The following is a 25,110-nucleotide window of genomic DNA, read 5'->3' as shown; positions in this document are numbered from 1 at the left end:
AGGTCCCATTAACCCATTTAGTCAGCACTGTTCACAAGGGGTGATCCAGGATGCTAAGGGAGTCACTTGTGAACAGCAGAGAGGCAGAGGTGTCCAGATCCCAGCAAAATCACACCTATTGTTCCCAGATAAAAGCACCTGAGGACACAAGGAATTCCAAGGCACTGATGTGGCCAGTCCCCACAAAAATCAACCTTTGTAGACGACGTCATTTCAGCACCCTTAACTCATCACAGAGAGGCACCGAGCACCCTGAGCAGCAGGGACCCCACGCAGGACAACACTCCCCAGAGGTTCAGCAGCAGCACCCTCAGCTTCACGCCACCCACGCATGCTGAAGGGCTTGGCCACCTTGTTCCGGGGGGCTTGAAATTTCACAACATTTCTTCTTGAGTGGGTAAGGAGGAGTCATGGAGATGTGGCCAAACATTCTCTGAAAAGGGTTTGACCGCGTAGCATCAATAGGATGCAAGGTGAGGAGCAAACTGTGTGTGGCTCCCCGCTCGTGCGCAGCCTCGGAGGTGAGCTGACGGGTGCTTCCACATGCAAGCAGGTCCTGCGCCCGGTCCCACCAGGCTGTGACAACTCCTCTGCCTCCACCCAGGCTGAGCAAGCTGGTGAGCGCTGCTCTTGACGACATCTGTGGGCATCCAAACTGGCACTGAGGCACGGGGGCTGCCCCTGGCACTGCCTCGGTGGGTGTCCAGAGTACCCCAGCTCACACGCTGCGCTGCTGCCAGGCTCGATCCAGCAGATCACACCAGGAATCATTTTTAAGGGTCCCTTGCAGCAAAGCTTGCTTAAGCAAAACCAAATTTTCAGCAGCCCTGCCCAGTCTCCCCATCTCTGCATCTACGTTCCCGCTTCTGCATCACAGCCCCCTCAGGACCCTGGCACACTGCCCTATCCAACCATCCCAAATACCAGCAGGTCCTCCCATATCCCCTGCTACATAACACCCCCTAAAAAAAAAAAGAAAAGCAAACCTGCTCCAAAACCCAGCCTGTGTCTCCTGCAAACTCAGCCAGCCAAGATGGACTTCAGCTCCCCCTCACCTGCGAGTACTCGGCTGATTGTGCCCATAGTGCATCTTGCTTGGCCTTGTGTTTGCAACCACGGGGCACCTGTGTGGGGTCTGAGGTCTGCAGAGAGCATGGAGAGCTCGCAGATGTCCTCTTGCTTTGCTGCAATAACACCCCCAGGGAAAACTCCAGCTCTGTGGGAAAAACATGCTGTGGAGCTGGTGAGGGATGCACCAGATGGGATGGGATGGGGATGTCCTCCCACCGTATCACCAAATCCCTGAGCTATAGAACACCTTTTAGACGGGAACCTCAGCAAGGCAGCGCCGTGTGCACTGGACCCCAAGGCTGCCGGCCCCCTTCATGTCGGAGGGGACCCCCCTCACACCCAGCCAGGGTGCAGCAGCCCCCGCGCCGCTGGGATCCGCTTTGTTCTGCTGCTCGGGGTTTTCAGTGCCGCCGCTCATCGCGCAGGGGAGAGAACGATCCTCCCCTGACCCGCGTTCCCGTCATCCGCCTTACTGGGTGTTTTACGCAGACAGAGGCAATGATTTTAATGTCCCAGTGAACAAGCTGTCGGGACGCATCAGCCTCAAAGGGCAGGCTTCAGCGATGGCTTCTCCTCCCAGGCGCTGCCTGGGCAAGGAAAACCGATTCCAGCTCTGCACACGCACGCACACGCGCCACGCATGTGCCACCGGCGCCCGTTATTCTCCGGCCTTTTAACAGAACACCCTTCAAAACCCCACTCCTCAAGAGGGGGAGGTGGTGAGCCCAAGGTGGGGGCCCCAAGGTGGGCATGGCCGCCGGGCAGGCAGAGCCGGCAGCCTCCGGCGTGACGTGATGGGACCTGAGCGCTCTGAAGCCGTCAAGAGTCTCGGCAAAGATGAGCTGAGAAAAGCCATGAGTGGAGATGACATCTGCCCCCCGGGCGGGTACCTAATGAGCGGAGACATTGTCCATTTGGGGAGACGAGGTAAAGTTAAAAGATTTCCGAGCTGACACCTGGCAGCCTCCATCGGTACTCCTGGCGAAACAGCAAAGGAAAGGAGAATGGAGACGGGGGGCCAAAACCGGTCCCCCCGCAGGCTCTGCAGCTGTGGGTGAGCAGGATGGGGATGGTGCTGGCATCTCAGCAGCTCATCTCTGCTGCCCGGAGATCCCCTTTTCGTGATTTTCTGCCGTGTTAGAAGAGAAACTGGTGCTTTCTGCTAGCTTCCCCACCGGGAGCATCCCTGGTGTGGGGTCCAGCGGGGTCCCACGTGGTCCCACGCCTGCCAAAAAGGTAGCATCATGGGGACAGCATGCTCCTAGGTCCAGACCTGCTCTTGGCTGAGATCTCAGCATGGGCAAAGGCTCCTGTGTCCCGCAGTCCCCACAGCCTGGGAGCAGAACGGCACTCAGCAAAGCCCCGGCCCCTGGCATCACCCAGCAGCCCCCCCCTCCACTTCCACAAACCTAGTTCAGTCAGCCCTTATAAATCCAGTGTCTGTAAGCCCACTTGTCATCGGCTCCTCCCTACCTTACCTCCAGCCTCTTTGCTACCCACCACCTCCAAACGGCACCTGGTGATGAGGCAGGAGAGACGGAGCGGGAGAGGGGAGAGCCCCATATCGCCCCTATCACCTCCTGGTCTTCCCCTCCGGAAAACCTTGTTCTGAAAGCGCTCGTGAACCAGCAAACTTTCCTCCATTTACCCCAAAGCCCTGGCAGGCACATCATGGGATCACCTGGGAAAGCCTGCACCAAGATTCTTTCCTCCTCATCCACTTGCTTTCTTCCCCAAAGGCCAAGGGGGTTTTACAGGGCAGTCATCTCCTTGGGACCATCCTGGGTGGAAGGGAAGGCCCTAAAGCATCCTCAGGGCTTTCTACCAGCCACCAACAGCCTGATAAACTTGCCGTTGCTCCGCACAGTTTCCATCAACTCCATCGACAAAAGCCCTTGGTTCTAAAACACGTCGCAAGCCAGATTTTCACCCACGTAGCTCCAGGGGTCGTTGCTCCTTTCTAACAGATACAGCCAGAAACGCCAAACCCGTGGTGCAAACCCATGGGTGGCTTTGCCCAGGATGCCCGGGAGCAGGGACAGCAGTCGGGCTCCAGCCGTTCCTCCCCAGCACCCGCTGACCTGCCGGGCTCGAGCAGATGGAGCAGCCGCAAATCCCCCCGTAAGCCAGGGAAGGGGACTAATCTGCTAGAGGACAAATCGGCTGGCGAGGGGGGGAAGCTCGGTGTTGCGCCTTTTCCTCCCTCTTCCGGCAAACACCAGCAGCATGCGGCATGTCCAGAGAGACCCCAGCATCGCCAGGGGCAGAGGAGGCAGAGCTGGGGGCTTGGGTACCCGGGGGAGACCCGGTTTTGGGACAAGCAGACATTTCATTTAGGTCACAGCAAGCTAAGCCCCAAGCGCCTAGGGAGACACAGCAGCTGGCGTCTCCTTGGACAAAACCACATCTGGTGAGTTTTAAAAACTTCCAGAGCGCTCCCCAGCGACAAAGGGATGAGGCTTCACTGCATAGGAGAAGTTCTTGGTGGGCTTAGGAAGCCTTAGGAGCAGCCACCGGGATGGGACAGACCATCCGCAGTGGAATTCCTGGTCGTTCCTTGCCTTTGGGGAAGGACGGGGATTAGTTCCATTGGAGTGGGCTAGTTTAGGTCCTCAGGATGGGAGCTGGAGAGCCAGCCATGCTCTCTCCAAAACCTACACATCACTAAAAGGATTAGGAGTGAGGCAACATGCCGAAGTCAAAGCACCCTAGCCAGAGCCGAGCTCCAGTAGTAGATGCCACCAGCAGCTCCCCAGGACATCACCCATGGCCAAGCCCACCCTGTGCCTTTCAGAAGGGTGTTTCTGCCCAAAAGACCCCAGAGCAGAGGTCAGCCCAAGCAGAGTCCAGTGTCACAACAGCCCTGTCCTGCTCCCGGGCCCATTCACGAGCAGCCAACCCCCTCCAGTTCCTTTTCCTTCTGCTCCAGAGGCAACAGAGAGCAAGGAGGTCAGCAAAATTGGTGCCATCCTCCATTCTTCTAGGTTGGTCTTTTTTCCTTCTGTCCTTTCTTTATCATTTCCCCTCTTCCCTTGCTTAAGGGCTGGCAAAACTACTCCTGCATGCTTGCAAGGAAGAAATGTCTTGCCAGATATTGTCAGCTCTACTCACACAACTCTGGGGTGTTTTCTGGCTGCACAGGGAGGGCTGTTGACTACAGGCACGTTAGCTCTCATAAACGCTTGAAAGGAGGACGCTGCAACCCAGGTTGAGGACGGAGACTGTACAGGCTGGGATGTGTGGCATCTGGGCACGGTTTGCACCCTGGTCCTCTGATGGGGGAGCATGGGTGGCCAGCAGAGCTCAGCGAAGCCCTGGCTGAGGTGTAACACACATCAGCAGGGCACAGCATCGCTTCTGCCGCTCACCTGGGGAGCCAGACCCCCGGCGCAGAGCCCACACGCAAGGAAATGTCCCGGGAGACAGAGGGTGAGCTATCGGTGCGTGTCCCTGGGGACCACAGCCACCCAAACTGTGCAGTAAAAACAGGCAACTTCAGGTCACTTGCTCGTCCATCCTCTGCCACGCGCTGGCGTCCAAAGTCCCCTGGAGACATAACACACATTCCAGGTGGGGAAACTGAGTCACGGAGGTGTCCAGACCAGCGAGGTGCCTGATGAGGTCCCTCTAGGTAGATTTTTCAGCAGACCCTAAAACCCCGATGATGCTGGAGGGCTGTTCCTCTGCACCTTGCTGTGCACTCACCGTCCTCCCCATCACAGCCTCGTGTGTCCTGCAAGATCCCTCGCCCCGCACAAGGTCAGGGAGCCCACCCTGGGTGTCCCCGAGGCATCCTCCTCCCCTGACACAAAGCATCCAGCATAGCCACATTGAGAGAATCTCCTCCGAAGCGACGAGATGTCAGAAACATATGGATTTTGCTCGCTGGGTTTGGGCTTTGCAGCTTCCCAAGCTTCCCGAGGTGCATTTCATGGAGTGGCCACGGACATCCGCAGCGGAGATGCTCGCCTGCCCTACGGAGCTGCACCATCACAGGGAAGGGCTTCATTTCACAGATACCCTAGGGTCTCCTCTCTACAGCTCCCCACAGCATTGCCTTCATGTCATCAGTCAAATAAAACCCTTTAAATAGCAAATCATTTCCATATTTGAAGGAAGGCCAGAGACGCACAGAGATTCAGGCTGTGAGTATCTCTGAGGGTCTCTGGTCCAGCTCCTGCCCCGAGCAGGGCCACTCCAGAGATGGATCAGGCTGCCTGCCATGAAATAATTTCACCCTGAAACCTCTAAATTTTTTCCCGAGCCTTCTGTTTTTCGCCTGCACAGCGGAAGGGGGCCTCCTGTGGGCTTTCCCAAAACACACAGAAGGGAGGAGATGTTCACTTCAGGCACTAAAACCTGGATGGCCTCATCCACTGCCATCACCGAAAGTCCTCATCTTTATCATTTCAGGAGCACAGCGGGCAGCAGGGACCTCATCATAAATCATCCAGCTTCCTAAGATCACCTAGGTCAGAGGGGATGGAGCGGCCACACACCACCCCTCGGCAGCACGGACCCGATCTGACCTGGCCTTGCCACCGGCCGGTGTGACCTGTGCCGGGGAGGGACATGCCACCGTCACGCCTGGAGTCCCCCGGGCAGCCCCGGACCCGCGGCGGGTCCGATCCTGCCTCCTTACCCCCGGGGCCGGTCCCCTGCGCAGCCCGACTCGGAGGCACATCCGGTGGTGGTGGGAAGGTGAAGATGTGATGGTGTGGCTGGCCAGGCGGCTCTTGCCCTGTGGACAAAAGGGATGAGAGTCAGGCTGTGCCGGGGTGAAAGCATCCTTCAGTCAACACGCCCCGACGCACTGCAAGGCACTCGGCCACCCAGCAGCAAACCCCCCAGAATCCTCGCAAGAGCGAAGGAGTAAAGCTGTTGCAACTGGAGACGTGAACCCACGTCATGGGGGGTCCTGGGGGGCAGAGCTCAAGTCAAGGGGTGTTTGCAGAAGGGGGAAGGTCGAAGGGTTTCAAGGTAGAGACCCCCGGCAGCACCCCCAGACCCACACCGGCCATGGTTCGGCGTTCCCATGAGTTCTGCGCTCACACAACGTTCTCCACGAGCACGTACGGGGGAGCTCCAAACCGTGCAGAGAGCGAAGCCGCACGTCGAGGGTGGGGGGCCGCTCCACCGGCAGCAGCTCAGCCGCTGACGTGGGAATAAGCAGAGCATTTGCTACCTCCACTGGCAGCAGCACATCGCTTATGTTACCAAACGCGCTCCTTCAGCATCACCCACCACCCACGCCGGAGATGCCACCGCCCCAGTTCCCTAAGGACAAGCGGGTCCTAGCACTCCCGGGAAGCTGCTTTTCCCAAACCCCGGGGCCAGCAGAGCGGGAGCCCTTTGGATTTTCAGGAAACCATCACCTTGCGCTGGGAAAGTCTGGACCAGAGGGTTTGCTCCTTGGTGGCAGGGACACATGAGTCATCCTCCAGCCGCTGCCCTTGAAACCCAGCCAAGAAAGCTTTTACCCAAAGCAGCCAGCAATAGGGTACCAGATCTGGAGCTCCAGGGTTAACCCTTTCCTGGGAGATGCCGGCTGGTTGCCCTCACACGCGGACCCTCTTTCTCCTCCTCCCGTCAATGCTGGGCTTCCCCCACTGCGGGCACCCGCCAGGCTGGTGGACACGATGCCAACGCTCCGCTGGCTTGGCCAGGGGGGCCCACGCCACGAGAACCTGGTGATGGGCTGCAGCCGGACCAAAGCAGGCTGGAAACACACTCCCCCCCAGCCAGGGAACGGCATCTCTCTTCTGCGCGTCTCGTCGCAAAGCCTGCCCAAACAGGCCAGAGTCTGAGGTTCAGCAAAGGGAAGAAGCAACCGAAAAAATAAGGTGGGAAACTCAAAGCGTTTCGTTTCACAATTTTTGGAGGAAAGCGTTCAGGTTTCGCACTCCCCAGTGCTCGCTTCATTTAGGAAGTCACCAACCACCCGTCGCTCCTGTAAAGGGCTCCCCATCAATCGGCGTGCCGAGTCTCTGTGGGTTTTCCCCAGAATGAGAGGAACCTGCCCACTGGAAAATCCCATATTCCCTCCTTGACAGAAAACAGCCCCTTGGGGGCAGTCAGAAGAAGAACTTTCTGTGTTAAAAAGAGTTTTTCTTCTTTGTGTTTTCTCCGCAGGCAGTAAAAGGTGGCTAGCACCCAGCGTGCCTGCTAACCTGATGAAAAGCTGCACTGGGACAAGGGAGGAAGATGAAGGATCACTGGTACCACTGCCCTAGGGCTGGAAGCGAAGGGTCCGCCCTGGGGACACGAAGGCTGTCCCCCAGCCTGGCATAGGTCTCCAGTGTCCCCACAGCCGCATCTTAGAGCCGTTAATTCCCCTCCCCAATTAGCTGGGCGAAGAAGCAGAGCACCGAGGGCGAGGGGTGCCATTAGTGCTGCCGGCAACTGTCTGAACCACAACCCCGCAGGAACGTGGGGCCGGAGCCGCTAACCTGGGCTGGAGCCTCCTGCCGCAGCCCCACGGACCAGGGCTCTGGCAGCTCAGGGGCTGAGCATCGCCCAACCCACCCCAGCGGTGCCTGGCAGCGGTGTCGACACCTGCATTGGGCCTGCCCTGAACTCCACAGCAGAGCTACACCTCCTCGGCCACCATTCAAAGCGAGCTCAGACAGGGGTTCCCCTCTCACATCCTCCCAGCAGCCGCTATGGAAACCCTCCTAGGAAGCGTGGAATAGGTCACACGAGATTTTGGGCGCCTTTTCCACCTCCCACGGGGCTCTCCATCCCCAGGCTGCTTGCTAACAGCTGGAGCCCGTCTGCACTAGGTGCTGCTACCCATCCCCTCCACCCTCGGGGACCCCCGTCCACCTCCCAGCCCCCCCGAAGACCCCAGCACACAGCAGCGTCTGGCGAGCCTCCCACCAGGACCACCCGTTCCCTGGCCACCGCATCCCTCGGGATGCGCAGAAGCTCTCTGCTCTCACAAGGACGGAGACCATGCACCGCCCGCAGCTGCCCGCACCGCTCCTTATGGCTTTGCCCCACACCCTCAGCACCGTGGGAGCCCCTGGGGCATCACGGCCCCGAGCTGCCCCATCTGCCCCATCGCCGTGCTGCGAGCTGGGGGAGGACGTCGTGCGGTGCAGGGCTCTGCGCCATTCCCGGGGGGCCATGCAGCATCCGCGCCGGGGTGGGGATGCTCTGCGGCACAGCGGCCGCTGGCAGATGCCGCACAGGGATGCGGGGAGGGTGGCGTGGGCCCCCTCCTCCCCGGGGTGGGTCAGCAAGGCCTCAGCCAGACCCCAGCAGGACCCACCGGCAGGAGCTGGGCAATAAATGCTGCCCACTGCCCCAGGGGCAATACCCAAATAAACTTACCCCTCTCGGCCCAGCTCCATGAGATGAGGGGTGATGGCTCCAGCGAGGGAGGGGAACAACCCCCAGCGCAGGGCACCCCGAGGTTCCTCAGGACACGAGCACCCAACCAATTTTGGAGGAAGGACAGAAAGCTCTGGGGAAACGGGCTCCCAGGAGATGATTTGCCCAACTGTGGTGGGAGCTTGGAGATGTGTGCTCCAGAAACAAGGCCTGGATGCCCCTTCCTCCCCCCAGCACTAATGGTGGGGCTGCATCTGCCCCGATGAGCTGCTCGGTGGGTGCTTGGCACGCCCGGAGCTGGGGCTCAGAAGCACCCACTGGACCAACAGCGGCGGGACCCCGCAGGATGCTCAACCCCCAAATCCACCACCTGAAAGCCAGCGGGCACGGCTTCCCCGCGCAGCACCCCTGCCACCACCCGTCCTTCCCCGAGCATCGGTGGGGTGGGGGGCTTGGCAATCCACATCCCTTTGGGACCCCCACCGCTTGCGGGGACAACGCTTCGGGGCTTGTTTCGGCAGGGGTCAGCCCTTGCCAAGCCAAGCAGCATCCCGGGCTGGGAGTCGGGGACGGAAAACTCTCAGCAGCCTCACAGCGATGTGCACTGGGGGAGTCTGGCAGGGTATGGGGGGGGGGGGGGAAGCCCCTGGGGATGGGGAGACGGGGGACACACGGGGTCGGAGGATGCTCACCTCCAGCTCCCGGAGCGATGCCGCACCGCGACCCGCCTTCCCCGCCACCGCCCCCCATCCCACCCCACCCCAGGGACGGACTTCGGCACCGACGGCTGCCTCCCGGGCCCCCCCGAACCCGACCCCGCCCAGCAAACACCCCCCCAGGGAAGGCAGACCCCTACCTGCCCCCGGACGGACGGACGGACAGACGGGCTGCGCGGAGCGGGCAGGGCAGGGGGAGAGGAGCGGCGGAGATGGGGGGGGCCGGGAGGGCGCGGCGGGGCTCGCTGCGAGGGGAGGCGGCAGCCGGAGCCCTGCCCGGCCCCCCCGGCTCTGCCCGGCCCCCCCCAGCCCCGGCCCCGCCTAAGCCCCCACCCCAGCTGCAGCCCCAGCCCCAGCCCCAGCCCCAGCCCCTTACCTCACCCCACCCCAGCTCCTACCCCAGCCCCTGCCCCAACCTCAGTTCTCGCCCCCGCCGCTGCCCCTGCCAGGTCCCAGCCCCTGCCCGTACCCCTGCCCCAGACCCACCTCCTGTCCCAGCTCCTGCTCCTCCCCCGCCTCTGACCAGTTCCAGCTGGTGTTCCTGCCTGGCCCCCACCCCTTTCCCAGCCCCTGACCTTCCCCTGTGCTTCTCTGCCCCAGCTGCTGCCCGTTTCGCACCTTCTGCCCCTGTCCCAGACCCTGCTCAAGCCCCTGACCCTGCCCCTGCCCCAGCCCCATCCTCCCTGCCGCAGCCAAGCCCCAGCCCCAAGCCCCGGTGTCCAGGCACGGGGGGGACAGGAGCCTCCAGGGCTGGCGGCTTGCCCCCCAGCGTGAGCCATCCGATGGGAGGTTGGGGTGCCCCAGCACCCTTCCCTCTTGGCAGAAATGCATCTGCCAGCACCCCTGGGTGCCCTCCCAGGCTGGGGGGAGTCCGGCCAGCGCCTGGTAGCGGCAGCGTGACTTCACCAAGTGATGCACTCTGGGGTGGGCGGGGGTCCCAGGTGACACGATTCAGGGTGACGCTGCTCAGGGCCATTAAGGCCCCCCAGGATGCACAGCATCAGCCCGGACCCACACCCTGGGGTGCTCCTGCACACGTAAGGAAGGGACCCAATCCTGCCATCGCCAAGGGACAGAGAGACTGGTCCCACCAAGGGCTGCGGCCCTGCCTGGGGGAGGCACATGGTGGGCACGGGGAGCCTGTGGACATGTCGGCTGTGGTCTTGCCATCCTCCCCAGGACCAGTGCCTGCCTGGGAGGGGACACGAGCCGGCTCCTTCGGCAGCACCAAAGCCATCCTGGTGTCCTGGCTTCCTCCCCAGGGAGGAAACTCCTTCAGGGAGAAAACGTGCCGTCAATAAAGGATGGACCTGGGATGTCCCCCACCCAAATAACACTCCCTGGCTCCATCTGCTCAGCTGAGGAGAAGAACCCAAGCGAAATAAACGCTGGTCCGGCCCCCGCCACGGTGTTTTGATGGTCACACGGGTGTCGGGGGGCTCAATGGGGCCTCTGGGTGGGAAGACCCCAGGCTGGGGTGCAGCTGCCTGGATGCCTCACAGCGCTGGGCAGGGGGGTGTGAGGATCCCCAGGCATCTGGGATCCCGCTGCCGCGCATCCAGGCGGGAGCAGATAAATATTTCAGCGGAGTAGCCGAGCCCTGTCAGGTCGCATTCGCTTCTGGCAGGGTAAGCGCTGGGAAAAGGGGGAGGAAAGGGGGGGGGGGGGGCAGACAAGATGCTCTCAGAAGATGCGTCATCTCCGGAGAGACGGGGGCACCAGCTCCGGGGCCCGATCCTCGAGGGTCTTCACCTATGCTTAGTTTCCCTCTATGGGTGCTCTCACCTGTGGGTGCAGCCCTCCATCATCCCGATGCTTGGGGTCTCGCCCCAAAAGCGCATCCTTGGGGGGGCTGCTGCCGCTTGCCGGGGGGACACGGGCTTCGGTAAATCCCCCCCCCCCCCGTAAAAAATGGGGTCCAGATATAGCAGCTATGGCCAGCGGGGAGCTGGTAGGGCAAGAGTTAAATCACCGGGGGGGGGGCAAGGCAGCGGGCAGGGTCTCCCCAGGGATGCTGCCGAGACGCGGGGCCCCGCAGCCCAGAGGCCACAGCAGACGGGCGGGGAGCTGCCCCCGGCGGGGAGCACACGGAGAAGGGGGTCCGTCCGTCCGTCCGTCCGTCCACCGGTAGACAGGGGGGAGGGATTTCCCCCCCCCCCCCCGGACATACAACCGCAGACTTGGCTCCTCCTCCTCCTCTTCCTCTGTCTCCTCCTCCCCTTCCTCCTGCCCGCTGCACTGTGGGGCTTGTAGTCCCCCCTCCACCCCGCTCGTGGGGCGCGACTACATTTCCCGAGGGCCCCCCACATCCTCCTCCTCCTCCTCCTCCTCCTGGGCTGGCTGCGGATCCGGCGGCGGGGAGACCCCGGGACCCCCCCCCCCCCCCCCAGGGAGCCCCCATGTCCGCCGCCCCCCAGGTACGGTCCGGGGGTACGGGGTGCTGGGGTGCCCGGGGTACCTGGGGTTCCGGGGGTGCGGGTACCCCCCGAGGTGCTGGGGACGTGGGGTGCCCCGTCTCAGGGTGAGGACACCCTCCTCTATCCCCTGCACCCCAAAATACCCCCCAGCACCCGAAGGAGCCACCCATCCCTTGGTGCTGCTGGGGGGGGGGAGGCAGAGAGGTGCCCGCATGGTGGGCGAGGGTGTATTTTGGGGAGCTTCCCCCTCCCCATTTTGGGGAAGGAGCCCAAGGCACTCACCCCCCCCCCCCCCCCCCCATCCCCTGCCCGCTTGGCAGCTCCCCGCAAATTGCGTCGTGCTCGGATGTCGTCACTGCTGTGCCACCGACACGCGGGTGCGGGGACAGCGTGACCCCCCCCGGGGCTGACCCCCCCCGGAGCGGGGTGGCCGTGGCTCCCCGGGGAGCTGCGCCCGAGCTGGGCTGCCCGCATCGCCTGCGGCCGCAGGTCTGACAGCCGCGACGCGTGGCGGCCATCCCTTGTCAAGGCCACGCCGCGATAACGCGGCGATAACCAGGTTCACACGCTGATAACCACCCCCCCCGACCCCCCCTCCCCTCTGCCTGGCTCGCCCCGGGGCAGAGCGGTGACGGCACCCAGCTGGGAGCATCCCCTGGGACTCCTGCCCGCTCACCCCGAGCGGCCGCAGCTCCGTGGTTGGTCTGGAGAGGTGGAGATGAGTCCGGCCAGATGGGTTCGGGGCTGGGGTCCCTGCGTGTCCCCCCGACACGCACCAGGAGTTAGGAGCCAGCGCTCCCGGGGACCGTGGCACTGGGACAGCAGCGTGGAACTGCATCCCAGGTTCACTTCTGGGGACAAGCACCTCCATCCCAGATGGATACGAAAGGAAACGGGGAGCGTCCGCTTCCAGAGGGTGGGAAACGGCCCCTCGGGGTCCCGAGCGCACGGTGGGGAGCGGCTGCTGGAGGTGACGATGGCTCACGTCCGCAGCCTGGCTTGGGGACGGGCGGGCGATGGGGCATAGTCCAGGCAGGCACGGCACGGCGTGGTGCTGGGGCGGGTGTTCGGGGGGGGTTCGGTCCCCGCTCCTTGCCTCTCGCCCTTCCCAGCACAGCGAGGCGGCTGCGGTGCTCGCGCCGGCACCGGCTCGGGGCGATCGCTGGCTGGCAGTAAGCGAGCACCGAACCCCTGCTCCTCGGAGACCTGCTGCAGAGGTAGGGGCTGTTTGTCCAGCTGTGGGCTCCAAGGACGCGCGTGTTTGGGCGATGCTCAGGCACCGGCACTGAAATCCCATGGGAATGCCGCTGGACTGGTGAGACCGCTCTGGGGCGAACGGACACCCCGCTTCCCACTGCCGCTTCTGGTTTCAGTCACGACCAGCTTCCCCATGCCGGCACCGGCACGGGCGCCGGCTTGTTTCTCTGTTAGCCCCGTGTGTTATACAGGGGAGGGGGGGCCCTTGCAAGGTGAGCCCCCCCCCCCCAGTTTCACACGCAGGATGGCAGCAGGAGGGGGCACGGACTGGGACCGTGGGCTTACTTTTTAGCGACCGTGGTTAGTTGTTCTGCAGTCAGCAGGGTGATCGGGTTCCTAGACCTTGCACCCACGGCACGGGTTGGCACACGTGGATTTTTATGGCTGGGAAAGCGTTGTCGGTGACTCGTCGTGGGAGTGGGGAGCGCGGGGAGGACGCCGGGGCCAGGCCTTCTCCCTTCCCTGCCTTCATCCCATGACCACTAATCCCCCAGAGCTGCCAGCTTTCCTGAGGCCAGACCATTTAATCCCACCCCGAACTGTGAACCTCGTGGCATTTTGCTTTCTCCCCAGGTCGGGCGATGCTGCCCGAGCATCGCGTCCCACCGCGGGGAGAGCCGGGGGGCAGCCGCTTGCCCACCACTCAGCTAAAGACCCACCAGCCACCCAGCTAATGTATAACACAGGTGGCCCCGTGCCCGGTGTGCACATTAACTCGCTTTCACAACCGGCGTGGTCCCTGCGGACGCTGCCGTCTCCCTCCGGAGCATCCCCGGCGCGGGGTGTCCGCACCCCTCTGCCCTGGCTCCGCAGCGGAGCAGCTTGGCTCGGAGGGAAGCGTCGCTTCAGGGAGGGGGTAAAACCCCACTGACTCGGAATAGGGAGAAAAAGGAGGCGATGGGAGCCGAGGACGCCCCGCCGCAGAGCCAGGCGCTTCGTGCAGCCAGGCTCTTCCGTACGAGATTTACAAATAGTGCCCGAAACGCTCCCCGCCACCCCCAGCTTTTGCCCTTTGACGCGCGGCTGCTTTTCTTCTTGCGAGAACACCTCCTGGGGAGAAGGTAGCGATATTTATTTGCCTTGCGATTACGGAGGAATCTGAGCCTGTGCCAAACGCTGCTTTCTCCCCAGAAACTGCGGCGACGCGGCTGTCCATGCGTCGGAGAGCGCCTGCGGCCAGAGAGGGGCTGCCTGGCCCGGCGAAGCCCGTCTAGCTGACGCTCCCCCGGGATAACGCCGCCGTCCCGCCGCCGCGCTGGCCATGCCCGGGAAGGATGACGGCGCCAAAAAGCCGGCATCGGAGACGGTGCCGGAGCAGCGCTGGAAACTGCAGGTCTTCTACCTCTGCTTCTATGGGTTCATGACACAGATCCGGCCCGGGGAGAGCTTCATCACCCCGTATCTCCTGGGACCTGGGAACTTCACGAAGGTGGAGGTGAGCCGCGGGCAGCCCGTCCCCAGCGTCCCCCTTTCCAGCTACGGTACCTGGGTACCCTGGGGCTGGCCGGAGCATCCTCCCACAGTCCTGGGGTGCAGGCGTGCTGCCTCCTGGGTAAGGTGACGTGGGGTGACATGTCGGGGGAGAAGGTGGCGTGGCACGGGTCCATCTGGCAGCATGTCCCTGTCCCCTCAGCCCCAGGCTCAACTTTCCCCAGCATAAGACCCATGCCCAGGCTGGAAGCTGATTTTGGGGAGCGATGCCTGACCCCTGCCCACCTGCACAGCCCGTGGGAGGGCAGGGGGGTGCCAGGCTGGGAGAAGCCCCGTCCCGTCGCACCGGGGAGAACCTCCCATGCTGGAGCGGTGTGGGACACAGGGCTGAGCACCGCTGGGCTGCTGGCAACGATGGGGTTAGAGGAGGAGAGGCTGTATGTCCTTGTCCCCCCAACCAAGGGATGCTGGCCCTGGTCCCAGCAGGCTGCCGTGTCCGTGGGAACGCCGCGTTCCCGGCACGGGAGGGGGCCGGGGCTCAGCCAAGCCCCCGGCTGAGCGCGCCGCAGGCCACATTCCTCCCCGAGGAAGTGCCGTGATGGGAGTCAGCGGCTGGTGCCCACCCCAGCCGCGCTCCTCCGGGCGGGGGGGCATCCCCCGGGGACGTGTCCCATGCTCAGCCCCTCCTCGCGTGCGTGACAGGTGACCAACATGATCACGCCGGTGCTGACCTACTCCTACATGGCTGTGCTGGTGCCCATCTTCCTGCTGACGGACTACCTGCGCTACAAGCCAGTGCTGGTGCTGCAGAGCCTGAGCCACATCTCCATCTGGCTGCTCCTGGTGTTGGGCACCACCGTCCTGGCCATGCAGCTGATGGAGTTCTTCTACGGCATCACCATGGCCGCCCGCATCGCCTACTCCTCCTACATCTTCTCCCTCGTCGCCCCGTCCCGCTACCAGCGTATGGCCAGCTACTCCCGTTCCGCTGTCCTCCTGGGTGTCTTCACCAGCTCGGTGCTGGGGCAGCTCTGCATCACCTTGGGCGACGTCTCCTTCCTCACCCTCGGCTACGTCTCCTTGGGCTTTGTCAGCTTCGGCCTCGTCCTCACCCTCTTCCTCGAGCGGCCCCGGCGCAGCCTTTTCTTCAACCGGCCCGCGGGGGCTGGTGACAGCGCTGTGCCTGCCGAGCTGGACAAGATGGCCGTGGTGGACCGCGGCGGGGGGACGGGGGGCTGGCGGGACGCGGTGCTGTGCCGTATGCTGCGGGAGGTGGGAGCGTTGGCCAGGCAGCCCCAGCTCCGGCTCTGGTCCTTGTGGTGGATCTTCAACTCGGCCGGTTACTACTTGATGCTGTACTACGTGCAGATCCTCTGGAACAAGATCTACCCCACCACGGACAACCGCCGGGTGTACAACGGAGGGGTGGACGCCGCCTCCACCCTGCTGGGTACGCTCGCCTGGGCTGGGGACACTGGGGACGCGGGCGGACGCCCCCAGCCTGCCGCATCCCTGGGAATGGCGGTCCTTACGGCGTTTTGGGGGGTGCAGGAGGTGGTTTGGCAGTGGTGAGACGAGCATCGCTAGGCTGGGGGGGTCGCAAGGTGGTCCCACGGTGGTGAGGTGTTCACAGAATCCTTCATCCCCTCCCCAGGGGCCATTGCCTCCTTCACCGCCGGCTATGTGAAGATCCGCTGGAAGCTGTGGTCAGAGCTGGTGATCGGGATGGTGACGGCTTTCCAGGCGGGGCTGCTCCTGCTCATGAACACCACCAGCAGCATCTGGCTGTGCTACGCTGCCTACGTCCTCTTCCGTGGCTCCTACCAGTTCCTGGTGCCCATCGCCACGTGCGTGGTACCTCTGGGGACCCGCTCCGACCCTGGCAGCCGGGCAGGGCACTAGGGATTCACTGGTGCCCCCCTCTTTCCCAGTTTTCAGATCGCTGCCTCCCTCTCCAAAGAGCTCTGCGCGCTGGTCTTCGGGGTCAACACCTTCCTCGCCACCGTGCTGAAGACCATCATCACCATCATCGTGGCTGACAAGAGGGGCTTGGGCTTGTCCGTGCATCCCCAGGTAGGGATGGGGGGGCGCCTGGGGTGGAGGTGGTCCCCTAACGGTGTGGGATGAAGCCGGGGGGGCTGCAAGCATCGCTCTCTCCCCCCACTTCTCTTGCAGTTCTACGTGTATTTCGGCTACTTCACCGTGCTGGCAGTGGTCTACCTGCTGGCAGCCGTTGGCGTGGGCATCCGGCACAGCCGGCGCAAGCACCCGGCGGAGCCGGCCGTGGCCAAGGAGCTGTGCCAGCTCCCCGCCGAGGTGCCGGCGCAGGGGAAGAGTCCGGAGCAAGGTGCCGCGCAAGCCTGAGCGCCGGCACCGCCACCGCCGCGGCTGGGTCTCGGGTCCAAAGCGAGCGTCACCGTCACCGTGTGCTTCGTCTCCTGCCCCGCCGGCGGTCCTTGGTGCTGGCCCGTTGAGGATTTACCCCTTGGGACCCGCTTTCTGCTCCCTGGGGGCAGGGGTTGTGTCCCCTCCCCAGCCACAAACACAACCACAGCAGGGGCAGGGTGCCCGCGGCTGCCGCTGCCCGGTGCCACGCAGGGATACGGAGGGGGGCTCCCGGCCGCCGACTCTGTCATCGTCACACAGAGCCAGGCTACAAGAGGATAACGTTTCTTTATTCAGTGCCTTTAGAAAATGGTTTATAGGACACAACCGACAAAAAAAAAAAAAAATTATAAAGATCCACAGGCTTTAAATTGCATTAATTACACAAAATACAGTAGACTGTAAGAAATAGAGACCGTGTGACTCGCACAGCTTTTATGGTAATAATTTCCATACAATAATAAAAAGCTAGTTACAAATTTTATCTTTTGTTCTTTCTTTTGTTTTTTAGCACCTTGGATTTGCCCACACCAATTCAAACCAGCTTTGCTGCGCCTTGGCCCTTTGAGTGCAGCAAAGGTGGCACGGGGCCGGGGGGGGAGGTGATGGGAGTGCCTGCCCTTGGTACCACACGTGTTCAACACGCACGCACACGTAAACACACGCCAAGGGCACACCTGGCCCCACGTCGGGACCACCCCCATTGCCCCAGTCCCTGTGCTGGCTGGGCTGCGGCTGTGCCTGGGGTGGGGGGCACAGCAGGGATGGGGGGGACCAGACACCCCCCAAGACTCACGAGCTGCGGGCCAGGGGGTGGAGGTGAGGATGATGATGGGGAGCTGGGTGGGATGGTCCTTACCTGGAGAGGACGGAGGCCATCTGGGGGAGTCCCCGCACCGCCACGGGATGGTCCCTTGCTTGGGTGGGATGCTGGGGTTTCGGCTGGAGAAGACCCCATGGCCCCAGCAGCGGGGATTTGGGTCTGGCCCCGAGCTCCTGGCGAGGACAGTGCGGGGGTGGTGGGGGTCAGAGAAACATATCCCCCCCCGGCTGCTTTCCGGGACTGCACACCGCACGGCAGCCCTGAATTCTCCCTGCCGAGCATCCTCCCGCCCAGCCACCCCAAAAAGAGCATCCGAGCGGGTGGTGGATGCAAGCTGAAGTGGTTAAATATTAGGGGTTAGAAGAGAACTGGAGCAAGAGGAAGAGGAGGAGGAAGGCAGCCAGCCCACGGCTGCCCTGCCCCGGGTGGGACGCGAGCCCCTGCCGACCCAGGGCAGGGGTGATGGTGATACTCTTTGGCTTCAGGTCTGTGGGAGGAGAAGAAAACCCTGTGCGGCGAGGGCAGGAGAAGGAGGGGCTGAGGACCACGGGGGGTGCCGGGGTGCGGGCTGTCCCGACCCTCCCCGGGGAGGCACGGGGTACCCTGGGGACAGGGTGTCACTTTTTGGCGGCAGTCATGAAGCTGTTCTCGATGCAGAGGACGACGAAGGCGTGCTGGCAGCTGCTGGCCGTCTGCTCCAGCAGCTTGCCGGAGCCCAGCGAGGAAGCCTGGCCGGTGGCGGTGCGCTCCTCCGTCCGCCACGTCTCGCAGTAGCTCTCTGGCAAGCGCCGGCCCTTGGCATCCGAGCCGTGCCAGACACTCTTCTGCGGCCTGGAAAGGAGAAAGGTGAAGGGGGGGGCTGCCGCTGCCCGCCACGGTCCAGACCCCATCTCCCGTCCTTCCCCACCGCTCGATCCCGCACTCACCATCCCGCGTCCCGCAGGACATCCCGGCCGTCGAATGAGAGGATGCGGGCACCGGCTCGCAGCGGGGCCTCGCTGCCCGTGAAAAGGGCTTCCCAGTTACTGAAGAGCACTTCGTCCTGGGGGGGTGGAAGATCGCGGGGGGGTACTGGTCAACCCTGCCTGGCCCCCAAAAGCATCACAGGAGCTCCAAGCACTGGTAGCCCCCGGGGAGGGGATGCTCCGCGGTCACTGCTGTGCAGCTGGATGGGGGCTTTGGGATGCTCGGCATCCCTCGGAGCTCGTGGGGTGCCGGGAAGGGGACGGAGACACACACACGTACCCGGAGGTTGACGATGGGCACGGCGGCGCGGTCGGCCCTGCGCACGATGCTGTAGAGGTCCTGCAGGCGGGAGGAGAGGAAGGCGCGGAAGGTGCCGGCCAGCCCGACCTGCCGGGCTTGCTGGAAGCACTGGAAATCCGCGCCTCGGATGCCGCGCATGCCACCGCTCAGCGGGGTGTTCAGGGCCACCAGGTGAAGCTGCCAAGAGAGGACAACAGGGTTTGAGGGACACAGCTTTGGCCACCACCATCAGCTCCCCTCGGCCGGCACGCGGCACTCACGGCGGGCTGGAAGTCCTGGTGCACGTGGGCGGCTGCGGGGGCCGGATCCGGCCGGCGGTGGACGTAGTAGCTGTTGAGGAGCTCGTGCTGGTGGTGGAGCAGGGGCTGCTCGGGCAGGCGGTGCTGGTTGGCCACCACCTCGTCCCCGCGCCAGGGTCGGGCGGTGGGTGGGGGACCGTGGTTGCGGAGGGGGTGCAGGGGTCCGCGGGGCTGGAGGGGGGCCTGGGGGCCGGCGTAGTGGATGCTGGGGGGTTTGTCATACACCTCGTTGTCCTGGGGAGGGATGGAGAGACAGGCTGAGGGTTAGCGCTACCCCGGGCAGGGATGGGGAGGGGGACGGGGAGAGACGGGGACGGGGAGAGATGGAGAAAGATGGGGACGGAGAAAGATGGGGACGGAGAAAGATGGGGACGGAGAAAGATGGGGACGGAGAAAGATGGGGACAGGGACGGAGAAAGATGGGGACAGGGACGGAGAAAGATGGGGATGGGGAAATATGGGAACTGAGAGGGCATGGTTGGGGATAGAAAATAGAGATGGGGATAGGAGATAAGGATGGGCATCAGGGCCAGGACACTCACCAGAGCCGAGCTGGGCATCAGGGTGTGCTCCTCCAGCTGCAAGGACAAGGCACATCAGATCCCAGCTACCCCCCTCTCCTCTTCCTCATGCAAGGGTGGGTGGGACGCCCAAGCATCCCCACAAGACGCCACTGAAACCCCAGGGTGATGCCACCTGCACCCCCTGAGAGCCGGGCAGTGCAACCCAAGACGGGGTGTTCCCTCGGGCCTGCCCCCACTCACCAGCACCCGCCGGAAGCCCCCGCGCAGGCGGACGTAGAGCTCTTGCCGGTCGGTGAGGAAGACGAGCCCGCCCTCGGGCAGCTCGTGTGCGGCGCTCAGCATCGCCTGGTAGGTCGGCAGGGCACGCAGCTGCGGGCACAGAGCGGCGGGAGGCTCAGGGCTCGGCCAGCCAGCCCGCGGGCAAACACCCCCCAAGAGCCCCAACTCACCCCCAAGGACGTCCCGCTGGTGCCCGGTGGTCCGGGGGGTCCCGGTGGTCCGGGGGGGCCAGGGATGGTGATAGCTGGAGGAAGAAGGATGAGATGGAGAGGGCTGCAGCGTGGGGCTCGGGGAGGGATACAGGAGGAGCAGGGAAGGATGCAGGGGCACAGGTACTCACCTTGTCTGTGGGGGCCTGGGAAGGAGGGTGGACCGGGGGGCCCAGGAGGGCCAGGGGGCCCTTGCCGCCCCTCGTATCCGATACCAGGGGGGCCCTGAGGTCCAGGGGGCCCCGGCGGCCCAACGATACTGTCCCCCTTGGGACCCTAGGCAGTGCGAGAGCATCCCTGGAACAAAGCACCCGGGGATGTTGCCCCCTCCCCATGCCCCCTCGCCCCCCGTGCCGTGGGGTACTCACCGGCAGCCCGGGGTAGCCCTGGGGCCCCGGAGGCCCCGGCAGCCCAGAAGCGCTGGAACCGTAGAGCGGGGTGCTGCCAGGCTCGCCCTTCTCCCCCTTGGGACCTGCATCCCCCTTGTCACCCTGCAGGATGGCACAGCCTTAGGGTGGGCAGCCGGGGCACACACCCCAGTACCCCAAATCGTGCGGGACGCCGGCCCCACGAGCCACGGCTGGTGGGCAAAAGGCTTACCCGCAGGTTGGCACCGAAGTGACTCGGGTCGTAGGGAAAGTGGCCTGTGGAGAGGGAGAGGAGGGGAGAGGAGAGCCAGGGTGGGCACAAGCCACCCTCTGCCAGTCTCTGCCTGCGGGGACCGGTCACTCACCTGGGGGTCCCGGGGCTCCGGCATCGCCTTTCTCTCCCTTTTGACCTGGAAACTGGTGGAAACCTGTGGGGAGCAGCAGAGAGATGCCCTTTCAGAACTGCAGCATCCCAGCCCCAGCTCTAACAGAGGGTCCCTGCCAGCCTCTGCCTTGCCGGGGCACCCCGAATGGCCCCGAGGGACACCTCCTTACCGGGGAAGGCTGGCAGCGCGGGATGGCTGGAGTCGCTGAAGGCCTGTGGGGATGCAAAGGAAGCAGCTGCAGAGATGGCAGCATCCTCGGGGACCCCCACCTTGGTGTGATGCTGACAGCTGCCCCACGAGCCAGCTCTGGCTGGGATGCTACCGGAGTGTCCCCCCGTTCCCTCCAGCCAAGCAGGGGGCACTGGGGGGACCTGGTCACCAGCCCTCAGTATCCTCCATCCCGGTGACCATGTTGTTACTCACATTGCTGCTGTCGTAGACTATGCTGCCAGGTGGCCCAGGGGGCCCTGGGGGACCCGGGGGTCCTGGGGGGCCCTGTGGAGGGAGAGAAGATGTGTCAGGGTCCCGCAAAGCAGACAGTCACCATGGGGGGACCATGTCGAGCCCCCGAGGGGCAAGCGGTCCCTGAGAGAGGGAGGCATGTGCCCTTCGCCAAAGGGAATCGGGTCCCCAGGGAGCCCCTCGGTGTGCGTCCCCCCATCTGCCGGGCTAGCAGCCCGAGGGGGTCACGGCAGCGCTCACCCGCAAGCCCAGGATACCACTGACATCGGCGGGGTCACCCTTCTCGCCCTTCAGCCCGTTCATGCCGGGACGTCCCTGTGGATGAGCAGCAGAGATGAGCCCCGTCCCTGCCCCCCCACCAGCTCCAGGGTGACGCCCTGGCAGCACCCCTGGCATCACCCCACCCCTCGGCACCACACAGACACGATGCGGTTTGGGGTTCGGTGGGTGCGAGACGTGCGAACGGGGTGGGGGGACGCGGCGGAGGAGGCAATGGCCGAGGGGACAAACAAACCGGGAGCGGGTCTTACGGGTCTGCCCGGAAAGCCGATCTCTCCCTTCATCCCTGCTCTTCCCTGGGGACCCTGGAGGGGAGAGAAGATGAGGATGGGGGTTGCTCAGAGCAGGGGCACCCCCCGTCCCCCTCTGCCCCCGATCAGCCCTGTCCCTCTCCATGGGTTACGAGGAGGACTGCGATGGTGACTTACCGAGGGTCCCGTCGGTCCCCGCAGCCCCGGCTCCCCCTGCGGACAGTGGAGAGGGAAAAGGTGTCACCACCGGGACCACCCAGCACCCGTCGCACAGCCATGTGCCCCCCGTTCCCGCAGCGCACCCACCTTTTCTCCTTTCACCTTCGCAGTCACCACGGTCCCATCAGGGCTGATGATGACTCCAGGCTCCCCCTTCTCCCCCTGCAAGAGCGGAGGAGGCACGAGGGGAGATGAAGGGACTGGACTTCCTCCCATGGTGGGGCTGGCACCACAGCCAGGACCCCGTAACCGGGCAGGGTTTGGGACCGGGAGCGTGACCACCCCACAGGGCGGAGGTGGTCCGGAGCAGTTACCTTCAACCCCGGGGAGCCCTGGGGACCAGACGACCCTCGGTCTCCTTTGGGTCCCACTGGGCCCTGCAGAGAGGAGCACAGGGCCCACATCAGCCCTGACCCACCAGAGGTAGGTCTACCACAGGTAGATCCCCCCTGTCTCCATCACCACCACCCCAGCACCGCTGTGGCAAAGCTGGAGGCTTCACCAAAGCGTGCCCGGAGCTTTCAGCGGGGCCATCCCCGCAGTCCCCAGCCCTGCCACCGACTCACCGGGAAGCCGGCGTGACCTGGTCTGCCCTGCGGAGAGAAGCAGAGACGCTTGTAAGAGCAAACCCCCCGCCCTTCCCAAGAAACCAGGTGCCCACCCGGCACCGCCAAGGACTGGGTGTGGATGGCAGGGGGGCACCTACCTCCGGACCGGGCAAAGCCGCCAAAGACTTCTGGAAAAAAGAGACAAAACAGGGTTTTCACTCTGATCTTTGCTCTAAATAGGTCAGAGCTCCTGGAGAGGTCTCCCTCAGTCCCCCGCTGGGCAAGCCCTTGCCCGCCGCCCCCCCCAAATTTTAGCTCCCCCAAGCTGCAGTGAAACCAGCAGCCACCACTTACATCTTCACTTGAGACAGCGATGACCTGTCCGGGGGGACCGGGTGGACCAGGGGGGCCAGGCAGCCCCACACCATCTTGGCCTCGCTCACCCTGGAAGACACGAGCCATCAGCAGCATGGCCACCACCGGCCATTCCCTATCCCCAGCTCTGTGTCACCTACCTTCTCGCCGGGGCTGCCTCGGTCGCCTTTGGGTCCCTGGAAGGAGGAGCAGGCAGGGGTGAGCTTCCCACCCAGCACCATGTGCGGCCGGACCCTGGCTCATGAGCGGAGAACCCCTCCTGCCTGTGGCTCAGTAAAACCCGCCAGCCCACCCCCCTCCGCCTGCAAGGTCCAGGCAGCGAGCCTGGGTGGGATGCCAAGGGGTGAAGGTGATGGTGAGCAGGGTGGCAAGCTGATGGGGATGGGGTCCCAGGCAGCGTGGGCACTCTGGCATGCAGTGAGCTCAGTCCCAGGGCAGGGGAACAGCCGAAAGCTCCAGAAGGGTGGATTTTGGCTGCTGGGGGCAGATTTTAGCTACTGGGGGCAGATTTTGGCTGGTGGCCCTGCAGCGAGGAAGGGTGCCCTGCCTGGCGTGGTGGTGGGGCTTTTGGAAAGCGAGGTCTGATGCTCCTACCTGTGGCCCGGGGAAGCCCTCCAGGCCAGGGCGGCCATCCATGCCGGGCATGCCAGCATCTCCCTGCAACGAGGTGCGGGAAAGGGCGAGATGCAGAATGGAGCATCCTCCTGGCAGCCCCGGGCTGGGGAGCACAGGGGTCCCGCAAACCCAGGTGCTTGCACACAGCCCGTCCCAGTATCCCAGTGCTCCTACCTTTGGTCCTGGCAAGCCAGGCTGCCCAGGGCTGCCGACCTCCCCCTGCAAGGAAAGAGGTGTCAGAGCAGGAGCATCCCCATGGGCATCCTGCAAGGATGGAGCCAGGCTCCTGCAGCTGGCTCCGGCAAAGGGCGAGGAAGGCATTCGAAGGGCTCCTCACCTTCACCCCCGGCAGTCCCGGCATCCCCTGCAAAGCAGCAAGAAGGGGGCCATGAGCATGGGATGACGGCAGGGGACCCGACAGCAGGGAATGCCCCGGGGAGCCTGGGATGGAGGGGAGGGAAGGAGTGGGAGCAGGGCTACCTGTGGTCCTTCGGGTCCGGGTGGTCCGGGGGAGCTGGTGCCGAACGGCAGCCCCGAGCCCTCCATGTCGCCCTAGGCAGGGGGAGAAGAGGCTGAGCCACATCTGCCCCCCACTCCAGTTCATCCCACCCCCCAACACAGGGATGATCACTTACAAATCCAGCCTCGTAGGCCGGCCCTGGCGGTCCCGGGGGACCGGGGGGCCCTGGCTGCCCTCGGGGTCCGATGGGCCCGGGAAGGCCAGCTAACCCCATTTCTCCAGGGGCTCCTGCCGGTCCCGTTTCTCCCTTGCTGCCCTGAAAAAGTGACAAGAAAAAAAAAAGGGGGACAGATGACGACGAGGTGGCAACGGTCCCTGCCTGAGGCGTGCAAGCGGGAGGCAGCGCATCCCCTCCTGCATCCCCAAACCGCCCCTCGGGACAGGGCACGGACGCTCCCCTGCCTCCAGGGCAGAGGGGCTTTGCGGGACGGGCATCGCCCAGCTCCAGCGTCCCTCGTCCTCGCACGGCCCCAGCTCCCCGTGCAATGTGCACGGTGGCCACCAGAGGCTCGTCTAAAATCATAAATCAGTTTTTTCTTCTTTTTATTGTATGCACCCTCAGTTCTGATGCGGCGGCAGAGCTCAGCGCCGAGGGGGGATGCTCGCAGGCGTCCTTGCGCTTTGCTATGGGTCTCTGAGCGGCAGGATCAGTCCCCACGCCCGTGGCCGCCCCATCTACCCTCCTGATGGTGGCAGGGTTAAGAAACCTTAACTCTTGAGGTTCTTGCCCCAGGCCATCCCAAGGGGCATCGTGGCCCCTGAGGGAGGGGAGGGTGATTGCGCGTGTCCCAGCAAGCATTCACGTCCACCCTGGGGAACGCGGGGTGGAAAAAGGCTTGAGCAGGCAGGCAGAAGAATGATGTGTAGAAGATGAGGTGTTTCCCAGTGGGGTGTGGGCACCCAAAACCCCCCAAGCAAACCCTCTTCTGTGCCTCAAAACACTCCGCTCGGCTTTCCTGCCCACTTCCCAAGGTGGCAACGCCCGGAGCAAAGCCAAGCGAGAGTGGTGGGAACCCAGTGAGCATCCCTGGAGTGGCTGGCAGCTCCACGCACCCTCAAGCTGCAGCACTGCTCT

The 25,110-nt window shown here is 63.9% G+C and overlaps 3 protein-coding genes across 22 annotated transcripts in view; 1 reads left to right on the top strand and 2 right to left on the bottom strand.

The window, feature by feature from the left end:
* PCBP3 (poly(rC) binding protein 3) overlaps positions 1-12,448 on the bottom strand; it is a 65,288-nt gene extending 52,840 nt beyond the window's left edge. For 16 of the 18 annotated variants that reach the window (XM_075430139.1, XM_075430146.1, XM_075430143.1 and 13 more), the window contains exons 1-2: positions 10,908-11,258; positions 5,714-5,812 (exon numbers count right to left, since the gene is read on the bottom strand). The gene's annotated coding sequence lies outside the window, so the exon portion shown is untranslated. Of the gene's footprint in view, positions 1-5,713; positions 5,813-9,262; positions 9,294-10,907; positions 11,259-12,215 lie in introns of those variants that run through there. The other 2 variants (XM_075430140.1, XM_075430142.1) reach the window with 2 other exon arrangements.
* On the top strand, positions 11,404-16,843 carry SLC19A1 (solute carrier family 19 member 1). 2 transcript variants are annotated; one of them, XM_075430137.1, is made up of 6 exons: positions 11,404-11,539; positions 13,928-14,231; positions 14,930-15,677; positions 15,882-16,074; positions 16,159-16,300; positions 16,403-16,843. In XM_075430137.1, exons 2-6 carry the CDS (start codon positions 14,058-14,060, stop codon positions 16,589-16,591), a joined length of 1,446 nt encoding a protein of 481 aa, XP_075286252.1. In that variant the 5' UTR covers positions 11,404-11,539; positions 13,928-14,057; the 3' UTR covers positions 16,592-16,843. The 2 variants fall into 2 exon arrangements, with proteins under 2 accessions (XP_075286252.1, XP_075286253.1); XM_075430138.1 differs by lacking the exon at positions 11,404-11,539 and adding an exon at positions 12,652-12,854.
* A 38-nt stretch (positions 16,844-16,881) lies between these two features.
* The window catches only part of COL18A1 (collagen type XVIII alpha 1 chain), a 41,122-nt gene continuing 32,893 nt past the window's right edge, over positions 16,882-25,110 (bottom strand). For both annotated transcript variants that reach the window (XM_075430135.1, XM_075430134.1), the window contains 27 exons: positions 24,151-24,291; positions 23,996-24,067; positions 23,853-23,879; positions 23,690-23,734; positions 23,495-23,557; positions 23,041-23,076; positions 22,880-22,969; positions 22,684-22,713; positions 22,544-22,570; positions 22,292-22,354; positions 22,065-22,139; positions 21,936-21,971; positions 21,759-21,812; positions 21,469-21,543; positions 21,190-21,261; positions 20,936-20,978; positions 20,746-20,808; positions 20,613-20,656; positions 20,381-20,503; positions 20,144-20,288; positions 19,974-20,047; positions 19,765-19,893; positions 19,543-19,578; positions 18,962-19,234; positions 18,681-18,878; positions 18,362-18,477; positions 16,882-18,266 (listed from right to left, as the gene is read on the bottom strand). In XM_075430135.1, the coding sequence (XP_075286250.1) occupies positions 18,053-18,266; positions 18,362-18,477; positions 18,681-18,878; positions 18,962-19,234; positions 19,543-19,578; positions 19,765-19,893; positions 19,974-20,047; positions 20,144-20,288; positions 20,381-20,503; positions 20,613-20,656; positions 20,746-20,808; positions 20,936-20,978; positions 21,190-21,261; positions 21,469-21,543; positions 21,759-21,812; positions 21,936-21,971; positions 22,065-22,139; positions 22,292-22,354; positions 22,544-22,570; positions 22,684-22,713; positions 22,880-22,969; positions 23,041-23,076; positions 23,495-23,557; positions 23,690-23,734; positions 23,853-23,879; positions 23,996-24,067; positions 24,151-24,291 (2,364 nt within the window). In that variant the 3' untranslated portion in view covers positions 16,882-18,052. The remainder of the gene's footprint in view (positions 18,267-18,361; positions 18,478-18,680; positions 18,879-18,961; positions 19,235-19,542; positions 19,579-19,764; positions 19,894-19,973; positions 20,048-20,143; positions 20,289-20,380; positions 20,504-20,612; positions 20,657-20,745; positions 20,809-20,935; positions 20,979-21,189; positions 21,262-21,468; positions 21,544-21,758; positions 21,813-21,935; positions 21,972-22,064; positions 22,140-22,291; positions 22,355-22,543; positions 22,571-22,683; positions 22,714-22,879; positions 22,970-23,040; positions 23,077-23,494; positions 23,558-23,689; positions 23,735-23,852; positions 23,880-23,995; positions 24,068-24,150; positions 24,292-25,110) is intronic.

This window comes from Opisthocomus hoazin, chromosome 9, assembly GCF_030867145.1.
Source record: "Opisthocomus hoazin isolate bOpiHoa1 chromosome 9, bOpiHoa1.hap1, whole genome shotgun sequence".
Classification (NCBI taxonomy): Eukaryota; Metazoa; Chordata; class Aves; order Opisthocomiformes; family Opisthocomidae; genus Opisthocomus; species Opisthocomus hoazin.
This window is presented reverse-complemented; position numbering and strand designations above follow the sequence as displayed.

What these genes read in the sequence shown, in the direction of transcription:
- SLC19A1 (XM_075430137.1), top strand. Translation starts at nt 14,058, where the DNA reads ATGCCCGGGAAGGATGACGGCGCCAAAAAGCCGGCATCGGAGACGGTG. An exon ending in GGAACTTCACGAAGGTGGAG is followed by an intron (nt 14,232 to 14,929) that starts GTGAGCCGCGGG and finishes CGTGCGTGACAG; the next exon opens with GTGACCAACATGATCACGCC. An exon ending in CGCCGCCTCCACCCTGCTGG is followed by an intron (nt 15,678 to 15,881) that starts GTACGCTCGCCT and finishes TCCCCTCCCCAG; the next exon opens with GGGCCATTGCCTCCTTCACC.